General features: G+C 47.8%; 5 protein-coding genes across 5 annotated transcripts; 2 read left to right on the top strand and 3 right to left on the bottom strand.

Moving 5' to 3' along the window:
* Positions 1–830: 830 nt before the first annotated feature.
* Positions 831–2,360, top strand: TGAM01_v203569 (hypothetical protein; the record flags this gene model as incomplete). The annotated part of the gene is made up of 2 exons (XM_018808495.1): positions 831–1,375; positions 1,427–2,360. The coding sequence occupies 2 exons, from the start codon at positions 831–833 to the stop codon at positions 2,358–2,360; spliced, it is 1,479 nt and encodes a 492-aa protein (XP_018658276.1).
* A 182-nt stretch (positions 2,361–2,542) lies between these two features.
* TGAM01_v203568 (hypothetical protein) lies at positions 2,543–3,766 on the bottom strand (the record flags this gene model as incomplete). The annotated part of the gene is made up of 1 exon (XM_018808494.1): positions 2,543–3,766. The coding sequence occupies one exon, from the start codon at positions 3,764–3,766 to the stop codon at positions 2,543–2,545; it is 1,224 nt and encodes a 407-aa protein (XP_018658275.1).
* Positions 3,767–7,806: 4,040 nt separating this feature from the next.
* TGAM01_v203567 (hypothetical protein) lies at positions 7,807–9,378 on the bottom strand (the record flags this gene model as incomplete). The annotated part of the gene is made up of 1 exon (XM_018808493.2): positions 7,807–9,378. One exon carries the CDS (start codon positions 9,376–9,378, stop codon positions 7,807–7,809), a length of 1,572 nt encoding a protein of 523 aa, XP_018658274.2.
* Positions 9,379–10,387: 1,009 nt separating this feature from the next.
* Positions 10,388–12,280, bottom strand: TGAM01_v203566 (hypothetical protein; the record flags this gene model as incomplete). The annotated part of the gene is made up of 1 exon (XM_018808492.1): positions 10,388–12,280. The coding sequence occupies one exon, from the start codon at positions 12,278–12,280 to the stop codon at positions 10,388–10,390; it is 1,893 nt and encodes a 630-aa protein (XP_018658273.1).
* A 589-nt stretch (positions 12,281–12,869) lies between these two features.
* Positions 12,870–14,457, top strand: TGAM01_v203565 (unsaturated glucuronyl hydrolase; the record flags this gene model as incomplete). The annotated part of the gene is made up of 5 exons (XM_018808491.1): positions 12,870–13,100; positions 13,166–13,271; positions 13,329–13,640; positions 13,693–13,897; positions 13,950–14,457. 5 exons carry the CDS (start codon positions 12,870–12,872, stop codon positions 14,455–14,457), a joined length of 1,362 nt encoding a protein of 453 aa, XP_018658272.1.
* Positions 14,458–15,173: the final 716 nt, after the last annotated feature.

The following is a 15,173-nucleotide window of genomic DNA, read 5'->3' as shown; positions in this document are numbered from 1 at the left end:
CTTTCTTGTCTCTCTTTTCCTACGTATATGGAGCTTTTCACAGGCTATGCGACGCCTAATACGAGGATAGAGCTAGTACGCAGTGCTGTCATCTGCTATAGCGCAGACGGAAGTTTTACTTAGAATCCCGATATTTATTGGCCTAAGTACTACAGGATTAGTATGCTTATATTCCGATTCACCTCATTGGGGAATGATCAGCTCTCCGAGTGCAGTCGACCTGATTTTGCCTACACTAGGAAAGTCTCAGGAAAGAATTAATTTGTATGGAATCAGGTTGATATGACATATTACATTGCAGGAGCCTCAGCAGTTGTGGAAACAACTGTAATGTTGATTGTGCTAGTAGGACTGGATGCAGTTGGCAATGCTTGATTAATAGATCATGGAGATTACAGAGTGAGTTTGGGCTTGAGCCTATTGTACACTAGATGCTTGCCGTAATTCATTTTCGTCAATTGGTTCAAAGGCACGGTATCAAAAATTGGTACGCGACTATTGACTTTGCGGATATGTAAATCTGCGGATATACCTTTTCCGCACAGTGAATAGCTAGCTACGTAACTGAAACATTCATCTGTAAACCCTAGCCTCCAAAAAGGAAGTTGTCTATAGCTTATTCCGCCTCAACCGGCTTTTTACGGTAGCGATTAGTCTTTGCTTACTCTTGGCCGATTTTAACCCCTTTTGTGATCGGTTTCTCAATGGAAGTCATGCTATAAGAAGAAAGAATATGCATAGCACGTAAAAGCCGGCAATTCAGAAATCTTCTTCAGTATTGCGGTCTTCTCATTAATACACCCTTGCAATTTATCATTTTCAACACCAAGATGCGAAGCAAACACCAGATTTCCATTATCGCCGTCCCGCTAATAGCGACATCAGTGAGCGCAAGCCAGCTCTTTGTGCCATTTTATGGCAATAGCGCCAATGGATTCAATGGGCCTCCTCGCGGATGGAACTCATTCGGCATGCAGGCCCGCGGGGGCACCTCTTTCGTCCTGAATCAAAACAATGTTCAGAGCCAGTGTGATCTTCTAAATACTACTGCTGGATATACTTTGTGCAGCATAGATTCAGGCTGGTCAGGAAATGGCGGCGATCAATTTGGTCGCCTTGTCCCGGACACCTCAGTCTTCCCGAACCTGACAGCTTTGGCCGATCGTCTACACTCCCAGGGAAAGCTCCTCGGAATATATGCGCTTCCAGGCGCCTTGTCGGCAGATGCAGGCGTCACGGTACAGGGGACAAATATTAAGCTCGGAACACTGTTTGATACAAGCCAGCCAAGCTACAACTTGAGACAGACATTCGACTTCAGCAAAGATGGCGTGCAGCAGTGGCATAATTCTGTGGTCAACAACTGGGCAGCAATGTGAGAACTGATGCGTATAAATCTGTGTTACGGACTAACATATTGAAACAGGGGAGTCGATTATATTAAACTCGACTTCATGACTCCAGGAAGTCCTGCCGCCGGCGAAAACTTGCCTGCGAATAACTCGTTAGCTGCGGTGGCGTATCACAAGGCGATTCAACAAGCTAGTCGTCCAATGAGATTAGATCTGTCATGGAAACTGGACCGCAATACGGCGGCAGACTTCTTCCTTTGGCGTGGAAATGCTGACGGCATACGGTTGGACCAAGACATCAACAACCAGGGCCAAAGCACCTTTTTGGGATTCAATACTGTACAGCGCGCCATTGAGCAGTATCGAAGCTTCATCAATCAACAGGAAGAAGACCCAGCACGCCAAGGCACTCCCATCATGGTCCGCCCCGATATGGATAACTTGTACACCGGAAACGCTCAAGCATTGACTGGCCTTTCAGATGTCCAGCGATACACAGTTGCAATTCACTGGGTTGGAGCGGGAGCCAATCAAATTACTGGCTCTGACCTGACGCAGCTCGATACTCTTGGAAAGGAACTGCTGTACGATTCAGAATTCAAGTCGGTTGCTGACTTTACGAATCAATATCCAATGCAACCGAAGAATCCGTTCGGCACTGCGAGCCCAGGTTCACAAGCATCTGAGCAGCTCCAAGCGTGGATTGCTGGGCCTGATACAGCTAACAAGAACGCCGTTGTTGTTCTTGCAAACTACGGACCAGATCTGGGACAGGGTGGTTTCGGAAAGAGCTTGCAAGGAAACCAGCTTGTGAATATCTCACTATCACTGTTGGGTATCGCTGAGGGCCAGCCAAATGGTGCACCGGGGTGGAGCGTACGCAGAGTTCTTGGAGGTGGCGGCGCCGGCGGCCCTGATCACAGCGATATTGGAGTCGCCACGTCGGTTCTTGCTTCGAACTTGGGCCCTGGAGAGAGTGTTCTGTACTTTTTGACCGCTACTGACTAAGGAAAGTCGAATTCCTCATACAAAGCGAATGATAGCAACGATATTTATATTTAAGATGCTCAATATATATTTAGAATTTGAATTACCATTCCATGCAACCCACCATTCAAGATCCAATGTCTTCAGAGTAGCATCACTTTTCTTCATTCCTGCTCTCTTCTCAAGCTAAAGCCTACCTGTTCTCAATTTGCAATCTGCCCTGATTTTACTTTAACAGGTTCTAGCTGTTCCGGCGCAGGCCTCAGTGGCCACAAGTCTCCCTCCGGAGGTAGTTCGATTGCGTCGATAGCTAGTTGCGATGCTTTGTGGCCCGCATCAGCAGCAGCACGGATGATGTCCGCCGCAGCGTATCGTTCGAACTGAATGTCTTTAGATGTCCACGCTGCGGCGCCAGTTGCAGCGGGTAAAAGATACTCAATTGCCTTGAAGATTCCCTGACCTTGGGGCCCGCGATAATGCCAAAGGTCTACTCCTGCTTTCTCAGCTACCATAGCGAGCCGAGTCAAGGCTAATAACGTGAAGTTGGAATAGTGCCAGCTTCGAGTGCGCTGAAGTTCCTCGGGAAGAGCTCCATCTGGGTTTATGGTCTCGTTAATATCGTGCTGGATGCTAGCCGCTTCTTTGTGCACAAGCTGCTTGTTATCAACAAACAGTGCAATAGCGGACACTAGCATACAAGTGAAACTGCCATGGTTGTTTTTTTCCGCTCTTTCGGCTTTACCAAAATCGCTCTCTGTCAACCACTTCAAGAATTCCCTGTTCCAATCACGGAATCCATCCATATCTTCGGCCGTCCAGCTAGCTGCTGACGCGCCTGAGAAACTGCCACTGTTTAAAATGACGGCAATGTCTAGGAGCGTAGTATACCACTGTGAGAAGTCGATGATCCCAATGTGTCGGCCCGTATTAGCGAACGGGATAAGCTGAGCGTGGTTGAGGTTCGGATTCATTCGTGTTTCCGGGCTGATGAACCATGTTCTGATGATATCCGCAGCGTGCTTGGCGTATGCCTCGTTCCCAGAGTAAAACCATACAAGACCAAGAGCCAATGTTGAGGCGAGGACTTTTTCGATATTGACACGATCGGAGTAATTAAGCACTTCAGGATTCCTCTCTCCGTCTCGTTGCACGTATGGATTCCCGTCTGGTCCTGATGATGGCCACCAATATGGAGCTTGGCTGGTGTAGTCGTGCATATCCCCGCTTGGAGGAGCTTTTTTCTTCTCCATAACAGACCACGGTCCTTGACTGAGCCAGCCATCAGCTTTCTTCTTCAAAATGACAAAAGATTTATTTAAAATCTCGTCTTTTCCTGTTTGCAGACGTCTTCGTATCTCTATCAAGCGGCTTCCTTCAAGAATAATAGTCTTCAGGTTTGCCTGGGAATCCAGATGAGCCGTCGACATCTTGAGTTGTCAGCGCACCGCGTACGTATTAGCCCTTTGGAGAACGCTAGATGAAGTGGAAAATATATTATATATTATTGTCGTCCTTCTTTTCTCTCCTTGCCAGAAATTGTTCAATTCGGAGATTGCTTCTTTACCACCTTTCTTCTTACTCTCTACCTTCTTCTGTTTGGTCTGTTATCTCTCTCGCTGTGCTGAAGTGTGAAATATTCATTGGCCGCCATTTTCCTTCAAGATCCACAGCGGTCGACGCTGAATCGGGCCTTTGCTGATCGTTGTAGCGGCCATCGGCGTATTGCCGCCCGCTGGCGTGACCCGATATCCCGATCTCCGCTAACGCTGACGAAGTCAGGATGCACCTGCGATGTGCAGCAGCACGTATTGCCCATACTTTGTGTCGTACAGAAGCTATTGCGCAGCTTCTTCTCTAACTGTCCGATGCTAAAACCTCAAACAAGAATATGGCACATAAATCCGCTCATAGTTTTGCGGAGCACCATATCCATCCAATAATTACAAAGTCATAAGCCACAGTCATAGTCATAAATAGTAATAGTCAACCAAGCACGACAATATCATTTTCTTTAAGAAAGCCGGGCTCAAACTATAAAGCACAGAAACCCATCTGCGCTCAGGATATTATCGTGCCTTTGCTGTTGAGTTAACCTGATAAGCCTGTTCTTCCAGTCGAATCAAAGTTAAAGAAATCCGTGCTTTGAAGTGATATGACGCGATCCATCTCCAGAAACTGGTTTCCAAGTAGCATATTCGACATGGTCGTCAGCTCATCTTCTTCAGTCATAAGCGGCTGGCTGTGAGAATAATTATCTGCCGTGTTCATCTCAGCCAATAGATGAACAGAATTGTCCAAGCCTCTCCTACGCTCATTTGGCGATGGTGTCGTTATTGGCGATTGCGCAGCCTGAGGTCGCGATGAAAGAGCCGTCCCTTCCAAAGGTCCTCTGAAGCCACGGACCTCATATGCTACAGAATGCCGCGTACGGATAGGAGATCCGTCGGACCGATGGCTTGTCTGGTGATCCGACCTTCTTGTAGGAGAAGGCACGCCAGCATTTTGATATGCTTCAAATCCTGATGAATAGCGCCGATATGCTCTTCCTAACTGTCCATGATTAACGCGACTGGTGGGTATTGGTGTATTGTGTGTTAATTTCTCGGTATAGTCGTTCAAGCTCGCATCGCAAAGGATATCTGTGAAATCCATCGTCGAGAATGTCATATCGGTGAGGAAGCGTGCATGCAAATGCTCAAGCTGCTCTACATATCTGCTAGGGAGGTTCTTGATTCGTCTTCCTTCCTGACCTGATAGGTCGTTGACAGTAGAGCTGGTTTTTAAATATCCACGCCACTTGTCTGACATGTCTCTCAGGCATTGTAAAAGGTCAAAAAAGGCAGCGTCTAATACACCTGTTTTGCAGGAATGCCAGTGAACGAGCAAAACTCTCGCAGCCGCGAAAGCGCAAAAGGCGAATTGGCTGTTGACAATTCCGCCCATATACCGCAAATACTTTTGCACAATAGATGATGTTTCAACTGCTGCAAGATGGCATGTCTCGGCACTACACGAGCTAGGGAGCTTGACCACATCTTTCCATCGGGTGGGTGGATACGCAACATGCTGGTGGAGGAGGATTGTCGAAGTGTTGTGCGAGATGTGTGCGAGAGTAAGATTCGGGTCCATTTTAATGACTAGAACATCACGAGAAACGTTCGAATCTTGCCACTGTTTCGGCAAAAACATCTTCCAACTGTGAAAAGTAACGAATTAACAAATCAGAGACGCGTAATAGGATGTAGAGTGTGCCTTACTGAACCAAACGCAAGTCAAGCTCCTTGAATCTTGTGAGCCAGTTTTTGACAGCATCTCGGTCGTCAAAATCGACACCCTGTTGTAAGAAAAATGATGTAACTTGGCTGAGATTCTCCGTCGCTTCGATGCAATACGCAAAGGCCCCGAGCTTGGATACATCCACGCCAGCATTGGACCCAGGAGCTGGATCATCAACCGCCGTTTTTGGTGATAAATAGATTGTTGGCGCATTCGATATTGAGTTGCCTATCTTGGCGGTAGCTTTATCCCATATTCCAAAGTACGGCGTAGAAACAGGCTCAGAGCGTGCCCACATTGCTCCGCCACAAGGTAAACGCCGGTGAACGTCGTCTGATGTAAGGCTTGTATGCCACCTAAACCGGTCAGTCACGATTTGACAAGTCGATGGCTCCAACCTCTCACCCGGTAGTGACCGAACAAATTCTAAAGCGTGATATCAGTAGCTGAATCATGGGCGTTCATTGATGCAACAGACTTACCTATCCAAAAGAAAAACGCTCCAGAAAAGCCTTCGTCGCTCTTCAGTTTCTGTCCAATCATTTGCCGTACTTAGAATAGCCAAGGATTTCAAGAGAGGTCTCCTCGGCGACTCTTCCTCTGGTTCTATAGTTAGCTGCAGGTAGTCGACGACTCTGGTCAGAGAGCCAATGATGGGCCATGTCTTTGAGATGTGGCCGCTTCCCATCTATTAGATCTTTAGCATATGATATAAGAATGGGGCAATCATAATGCGCACATAGTCAAAGGCAATAATGACCAAAGCTTGAGTGTTTTGGATAGAGAGTGATTCCATCGCATGAGACATTACTGCTTTTCGAGAGACGCGAATCTGTCTTGCAACATCCTGCATACTCATTCCAAAGGCTTCAAAGTCGACGTACTTGATCGAGGCAGATAATAAAGCATGAAGAAGTACAGGAATCTTTTGCCTCTCAATTAGGTCCTTGAACCTGGCCCGAAATCTCGTTTCATGGAGAATCGGAATCCAATGATGCACAGTTTGGAAGTGGGCTTCGACAACCGCTTCCAGAAATGAAACGGGCGGCAGTGGAGGGATCCAGGACTCATCATCGGCATCCCAGTACTGAGCCTCTCCAGTATCGTTATCACTTTCATCCATGCGTTGTCTTTTCGGAAGATGGTGTTCCGCCCGGGAAGTGGAAGCAAGAGAAGAATCTCGAGTTCCATATCCTATTGCGTCTTCTTGTGTCATTTGTCCCTCTTGCCCAATTCCGGTCGCTGTTTGAGGGAATCTATGGCCATTGAGATTGGCAATATCTCCGTCTAGCAAAGCAGCCAATCTGGCTCTTGTATTGCCAGAGCTATCCAGGAGTATTTGTTCCAACACCTCTGATCCGGTTAGCGATACGATAGATGGTTATTGTATATAGACTGGAAAATAAAATGTTTTACCTAACCGTCGATTGAGATTATCGACTGCCCCTGCCTTGATACCCGGTTTTTGCTTGACTACATACTGGCACTCAACACCTATAGTTCCCATTTGTTAACAGGCATCTCAAGCCACGTGAAAGGCGTGACTTGTAGTACCTATCTTGAAGCATTGTGCGCACCTCGGCCTCTCTCTGGAGCATCTCGACTTCCTTCTCCTGCAAGAAAGGCACGCGGGTAAACTATCTTCATGTGGCGAACCTTCATCATCTCCAGCTACTGACCCAGCTGGACTTGTCCTATTGTGCGGGATCTGGCTCATCCTTGGGGATTCTCTGCTTATGTACGATGGCTGGTAGCAAGGAAGAGAGGCATACGATAGGTCCAGATTCGCTGAGTCGCCAGCGGGCTTGGAAGCTGGGATTGGTGTACTTGATGGGTGCGTCAATGCAGGACCCGACATGCGTCGCGTGCTGCCGCGTGATGGAGCCAGACGATGCTATGCTGGGTCCAGTCTGGTGTGCCCAAGGAGCTGTTTTGCGGGGGGACAAGCCGAATGCTGGCGCTATTGTCCGCGCTATGGCGTTGCTATCGTAAGCCTAGCGACTTTTGGTGATCCTGGGACAAAATTTCCACCACTAACATGGCGATTTTCAGGCACTCTAGGGACGAGTATTGCTTCACTACTTGCTATGCATCGTAAATCAGTGGATGGTTTACAACTAACTAGTAAAATCATATTTCTTGCTAAGCACACTATATCACTATACTATTCAAATACATCAGTTGCAACCTCTTATCCGATGTGAATAGCAGAAGTAGCCTCATTAACCCCGCCACTTTTCTCGTCTTCAACTTCCAATGTCCCTTCCTGGAGCTTTGTCTCAACGGAGTTGGGTCCGTCGAAGAGCTGCGCAACTTCTTCCAACGAGAGATTTTTCGTTTCCGGGTAAAAGAAATAGATGATGATGAAGTTGCTAACAAGCACGCAGCACCATACGATATAGTACTTCCAGCCGATGGCGCCAAGGCCGATAGGGTTTGTGTATCCGCTGAATATGTTGGCCGCGGCGTCGCCAAAACTAGAGATAACAAAGGCTTTGGCCCGTAGGTCAAATGGCGCAACTTCGGCAACGTACGAGTTGAGCATGCAACCAGGCATCTTGTAAAAGACGCCAAAGAGGAAAATGGTGAAGATAGTTGCACGACCCAGAGCATGGTTCTCGTAATTGAGTCCTGTGTTGACGCCCGTGAATACAGTGAGTAACAAAAACGCCACAAACATGCCGCTCATTCCAATGAGCCACATAGGACGGCGGCCTATCTTATCAATGAATAGCGAGAATAAGTTGCCCCAAACCCAGCCATTGATGGTGATGCCGCCGTTAAGAAGAAGCTGCTGCTTGTTGTTGGTGATGCCGATAGAGTTGAAGACGAGATGGATATAGTATGAAAGCAAGGCATTACCGCACCATTGGATGATGAAACCAGAAGTCACAATGATAAAGAGTCGGTATCGGTTGGCGGAGGTGCGGAACCAGCCCATCCATGAAGACAGCGCTTGAACTTTCTCCGCCTCAATGGCCGCTTCGATTTCTGCCATCTCGTATTGCAATAACTCTGAGGATTCATCCCCCTCTGCGTGGTATTTGGCGAGAATGTCGTATGCCTCTTTGCTGCGATTCTGATACACAAGCCATCTAGGCGATTCGGGCATGAAGAAAGACATGACCAATTGGAAGCAAGACGAGGTGGCCTGAAGAAGTGATGGAAGACGCCATGACCAAGAGCTCACAATAAACGAAGTGCCATAGGTAATCCATGCAGCCATGATCTGGCCCAGCGAGCCAGTTGTGTTCTGAATGCCAATTATCTGCGTCCTTTGGAAAGGATGGGCCAGTTCAGAGGCTAGGATCGGGCATGCTGTGTTCTGAATCGTATTACCGAAGCCAATCAAGCAACGAGCGAAAACGAACATGGCGTAGTTTTGGGCGCCTGCTTGAAGGCCAACCCCGATGAGCAGAAGGAGTGAACCGATAGTTATAGGCCGCCGTGGTCCAAGCCATTGAATGAGAGGCGCGGCAACAAGTAGAGCGGCGAGCTGACCGTATCGAGTGCCGTTGGAAATCGTACCGAGTCGAGTGCCTTTCGGGTGGTCCAAGGCATCCTGCCAAGAGGGGATCGATTGAAGTCCATTCAACATAGAGCCATCGTATCCGTTGGTCATATCACAGACGATGCAACCGAGAAGGAGAAAGTTGAGGCTGCGAAGACCTGGGTAGTGCCACCAAAAGCGGTCCCGCTTGTCAGTTTCTCGAAGGGTATGGCCTTCGACGCCGCGGACAGCAGCCTTATCGACGTGAAACATTGTACCGGTAAGCTGATATCAAGAACTTATTCAAGGATGTTGAAGATGCTCCAGTACCCAGCTCATACGAAGCAGGAAACGAAGATGAGCCCTTCTGATTCACAGCGGACACTGCCATTTATTTACGGCCACTCGAATACAAGCAGCATAACAGGGAGCGTAGGCGAGGCTCACGGACGGGCCGAACCAAGCCAACTCACCCTCTAGCCCTTATGGTGCTGATAGCCGGCCAAGTCTCGCTCCGCTTGCCGCCCTCCTTGTATCTCCTGGGAAATGGCATATGACCATTGAGAATGGCTTCGATCTTCCCCATGGGGTACAATCTTGATCTAGGGAATTGTGGCTGGGGTGGGGTAAGTCCCTAAAGTCAATATTACTAACTCCGTATGAAGACTCGAGACATTGTGCTCTTCGAGATGGAGGCTTTGAAGACGCCGGTAGCTCTGCCAACAGCAGTTGGATCAATATTTCGGCATGCGGAGTAAAGGCGCGCCGTTTTTCGGACACGCTGCCCGAAGACAGGGGTCCAGTGCCGATGACCCGAAACTAAGGCTCGCTTCACGCTATATGGCAGGAGGTAAGTCGACATGGCATCCAATTGATGGAACTTGTATCAAAAGTGGTACGAGTAAGAAAATAAGATTCTTCCAATGATTATCATCAGAACTATAAAAATGGAAGAGGCACAAAAAATCACTAACGGTGAAGGTGTATTTACGATACTGTCACCACAACCACATGGAGTTATAAAGACGATAGCACTTATACACAGTGGCCGTAAAACTCTCTTTCATCTTTTACAAGTGATAAAATATTGAACTGGTGATATAAATGATATAATAATGGAATTAAAAGGAAGACGTTGTACAAGTTTTATAGTAATAATTGGTGAAATAGGCCTATGACTAACAGTTCTATGCATCGACAATGTAATGAAGGTCAACTTCTTGATTGAATGACAAAGACTGCAATAAAAATAATTAATTATCTATGTTAACAAGAAAATATTTCATCTTGGTGCCGAGTATGGCTTCATGATAGCAATCTCTTCGCCCTTGTCTTGGAATTCCCGTTCAAGCTCCTCGATGCTCGGAATCTCAGGGGGAAACTGCCACTGCTCCTTGATCGGCTTCCCATTCGGACCCGCAAGGACAGCGCATGCAAACACTTGTGTCTTGTTGGCTTCAACGGTTCCCTTGAGCTGAGGCACCAGCGTGCGTGGAAACATCAGGCTAGTATTGCCGTGAGGCTTGGTAACTCTCCCAACTCGCTTTGATGGCGATGAAGCATCCAGTATGCCACTGAAGTCGCCCTCATTGCATAACACATACGCCGCTTTCTCATCCACATGAACATTATCCACGCTAAAGTCAGCCCTTGGAGCTGCAAATCCGCCCTCGATAGTGGCAAGTGTTCGAGGCGACTGGATTCGATGAACGCGAATATGCCAATTGGCGGATGGAATGAGCCATGTTTCAACAATAACGTCTGACCATGGACGCCATAAGGAGTATATTTTATCCCCAGCCATTTTAGCGGCCTCACAATGTTCGCGCACCCTATAATGTATGTCGTCGTCACTCAGCGCAATCATGCTATCGAAAGCGCCGACGTCAAATCCTCGGCTATCGCTCTCTACTGAGAAACCATATCGACTTGAATAGGCAAATTTGAGATATTTCTCCGGTACAAAGCGCATGGCTTTATTTGAGTCTGGTCCAGAGTTGAGCATAATCGTATGGCCAGGCATATGCATAAAGGCAAGGCCGGGCACTGGAAAGGAAGCGATTGACGGACGATCTGGCATGGGAAGTTCCTTTGCTTTCCAGAATGGATGATCTTCAGGCAAGCTCAGTGGACCAAAAACCTTCATAGCCCAGTAAGGAGAACCGGTGGATAGGTATCGTTCTGCCATGAAAGGATTTGGATACGCGTAACCAAGCGTCAGGATACCGTCTCGTCTTGAGATAGGCTGTGCCGCCCACCATCGCAGGTTGCGGAGATATATACCCTTGATGACGCCCCATGGCAATGCCTCAACCCCAGCTACTGCCAGATAGCCCCAGTATGCAGCAACACATTGTCTGTACGCTAGACTGCGGCCGTAGGGAATGTTCGAACCTGAATCTGCGAACCAGTGTAAGAAGGCTGGCGCAAACTCTCGGGCTCTCTGTTTGAACCGTTCGCCGCGTGCCTTGTCTGAAGGTCGATGGACGGCGTAGAATAGACCGTAGTAGTGCATGGCAAACGGGTTATAATAGTCTATACGGCGTGTGTCGCCTTCGTCTTCTCCATCGCGATACCAGCCATCTGATATATATAGCCTCTCCATATCATCCAAATATTCATTTGTACCGGTGCTCTCGACTTCAACGCCAACACTTTCCAGCGCCAGATCCACCATGATGCGGAAATATTTGTGGTTATTTGACCCATGCTCTCCATTGCGACTCTGCAGCAGCCACTTAACGACGTTGCTTTTTACAGCGTCTTCGAGTGGTTCCCAGTATTGACTTGGGACAAGCAAGATCGCATATGCAAGGGCAGCTGCCTCCACATGGCGTTGGTCCATTGATGGAACTGGTCCCCAATACTCTGAATGTTGCGGATCTGTACCATTCTTCAGTCCTTCCCTGTACTTGTCCCAGTGGTCGAATTGCCCTCCGCCAGCAACCAGCGGCGCAATGCCAAATAAAGGCCTGGCATAGCCCTCCAAGTCACAGGCCGCACGATCCCAAGTGGATGTGGACGCATCAATTTGAACACGGGCACACCCTTCTGAGAAAAAAGGTAATAAAGGTTCGAATAGAGATACCACAGCCTTGGCGACATCGTCTCTTGTCTCAAACGGGTTGCCGTGGAGAGGATTGAACCTCGGGTCTCCGTTTACAGGAGCTGCCATGGTGTGTGGAATGCTGTGTTGGTTCCTCGAAATAAGAGTGTCTACGGCACTGTTGCTCGAGAAGCTCTGGAAGAAAACTGCAGCTTGACTACGCATGCCTCATATATTGGCTGATCCATGGCCACAAGTATGGAACTTGCCCTCGTCTACACCAATAGTGGCATCCACCAAGAAGTTCTCAGAAATTCCTCTCGAAACTAGGCCGTACATAAAATGCCATTATGAACTTACCGATTGTCCGCGTCCCGCCTCCAGTCGGCGGGGGTGGAGCCTGCTTCGGCGTGTCGGGCTAAGTATCGGAGAGCTGTGTCCGCTGAAGGAAACCGGAACGATTGAAGGCGATGATGGTCATGGGATGATCTGCTTGGGGAGTCTGATCTATTCCGCCATCGTAGGAATAACCGACCCGGTAAACGATGGTGAGTTTAGCTCCACCAACTATATTGAGACGATAGCCTTTTTAAGGCGAGCCACACATTGCTCACTTGCACTTGTTAGTCATGCACATGTCTTTGAACATAGATAATCTGTCTCACTCAACTCAGCGAGCAGTCTAATTGAAAACACTCTCAATTCTTCTAAACAAAAAATGGCGTCTTCTACTGATCTATCGCGGGATAGCTCGCAGGATGGGCTATCGCGAAAGCCCAGCCAAGATAGCCCGCCTACGCCATCTTCAGTATTGTCCGCTACCGATGTAACGACCACGGCGAGCAAAACATTTCCTCGCCATCAGCTTGCAGTTGAACTTTCTGGGTTGTATTCTGAGGTTATCGCGGCGAAGCTTTGGAAAGTAGCTGAAGAATACTTGGAGGATGGCGTAAGTCTGCCTCTGAATGTTCCACAACTATCGTGCCTAAATTAATATTCTAATGAGAAAAGCAGAAAGCTCCATCTCAATACCCTGAATGGACCCCAGAAGATGGAGAGACTCCAGGACGTTACATTACCAAGGAGGTCAACTTCTGGACATGCGGCTTTTTCCCAGGGAGTTTGTACTGCATTCTAGAAAGATACGTCAAATATCCGCAGTATCTGCCTTTACCAGGCATTGATCGCCTAGATTTTCATGCAAAGCTGCTCACTCTGTGTCGCACTTGGGCCGCTCCTCTTCACCAGATGGCTAAGCGAACTAACACGCATGACCTTGGATTCATAGTCCAGCCTGCTTTACGGCAAGATTGGGAGCTGACGGGTAACTATGACAGCCATGCTTCTGTAATGACCGCCGCAGGTAACTTGGCATCTCGGTACGATGACAGAATGAAGGCAGTCAGGAGCTGGGATAAATCTGTTAGCACAAGATATAACATTACGGATAAGGACTCTAATTTCCTCGTCATTGTTGACAGCATGTGCAGTATGTTTGGAGATTGAGGTCAAGAGAGACAACTTGAACTAATGAGATGCAGATATGGATCTCCTATTCTATGCTGGGCACCACTCATCAAACCAGCGGCTGATAGATATTGCCACAGACCACGCCCATTTTGTCAGGCGGAATTTGATTCGAAGTAACGATTCTACATGGCATGTCGTCAACTTTGATCCTCGCGATGGATCTCTAAAGACAAAGCATACCCATCAGGGATACAGCGACGATTCGACATGGTCAAGGTGAGGCTTACTTCTGCAGTTGACAGAACAGTGTTAATGAGTCTTATTCTAGGGGCCAAGCATGGACCATACTGGGCTTCACGCAAACATATATCTGGACAAAGGAACAGATATTCCTAGATACGGCTATCCGCCTGGCAGAGCACTTCCTTGAGCGCCTACGCAGCGCCAAACATGCATATCCTTTCGTTCCCCTTTGGGACTTTGATGCGCCCATAGGTGATAGACCGCTACGCGACTCCTCTGCCGGTATGATTGCCGCCAATGGTCTTCTACTACTGCATCAAATCCTGGGAGAGGGATCAGGCTATCTGAATGATGCTTTGCGCATCGCAAGGGAGACTATAGATATGTGTCAAGCCACAGATCCAGCACAGCTTGTCGCAGATGCCGACTCCAAGATCAAGGCCGAAGGAGTGACATTTGACTGCATCTTAAAACACGCAACAGCGAATAATAACGAATATGCTTTAGTGCGATACAGCGATCATGGCTTGGTCTATGCTGATTATTACTTCCTGGAGTTTGGAAACAAGTTGTTGAGAATGGGGATGGTTTAGGTTAGGCGAACTTCGCATCGCCTGCTGCTGATGGGAGTAATTCGACATGCGAATAGAGATGCACCAATAGAAACCATAGTGAAACAAACTGCGATATCTCTATCACCCCGTTTAGTTCTAAAATGTGTCTGAGTCAATTGAGATTGGTGGCTGGCAGATTGTGTGATGCGGCATGCCAAGTCAATAAAGGCAACTTTGTGGCTCATTCTGGTGCTACATAATTTCCACTCTATAGGTGCATATCTTAAAAACTCCATATTGTAACTTATAGCACGGTGTAACATTGCACATACAAGTTGCCAATGTTATAATTATTCTTTTCAAGAAGCGAAATGTTAGACTACTTGTCAAGCTAAAAAAAAAGTGTTTTCTGTTGAATTCTCAGCTCCCGCAAAACCACACCTACCATTTGATAGACAAGACGGGGCCTGAACAGAGTTGCAGGGGCAAGCTTGGTAAATTTGCCGTTGGCCTATGGGCTAAAATTCAGTGGAAACAGATACCGACAGAACGGTGCTGGACCTTGAGTCATGTTGTTTGGTTAGCATCATTCGTTTATGTCAAGTGGCTTGCTAAGGCACGCGTAGCTACTCTATCGCGAAACGGCACTATGGCTGCTAATGCAAGCTGCAATTTTCAATTCTGGAGCATCAATCAACTAAAATCCACTCTTGTCGCCCAAGACTTTGCTGAAAAGGCCCTTAGTATTCCTATCG

The sequence above is a fragment of the Trichoderma gamsii genome (genome assembly GCF_001481775.2).
Source record: "Trichoderma gamsii strain T6085 chromosome Unknown Scaffold_9.2, whole genome shotgun sequence".
Taxonomy (NCBI): domain Eukaryota; kingdom Fungi; phylum Ascomycota; class Sordariomycetes; order Hypocreales; family Hypocreaceae; genus Trichoderma; species Trichoderma gamsii.
The sequence above is the reverse complement of the archived record's forward strand: the minus strand, read 5'-3'. Positions and strand labels throughout refer to the sequence as shown.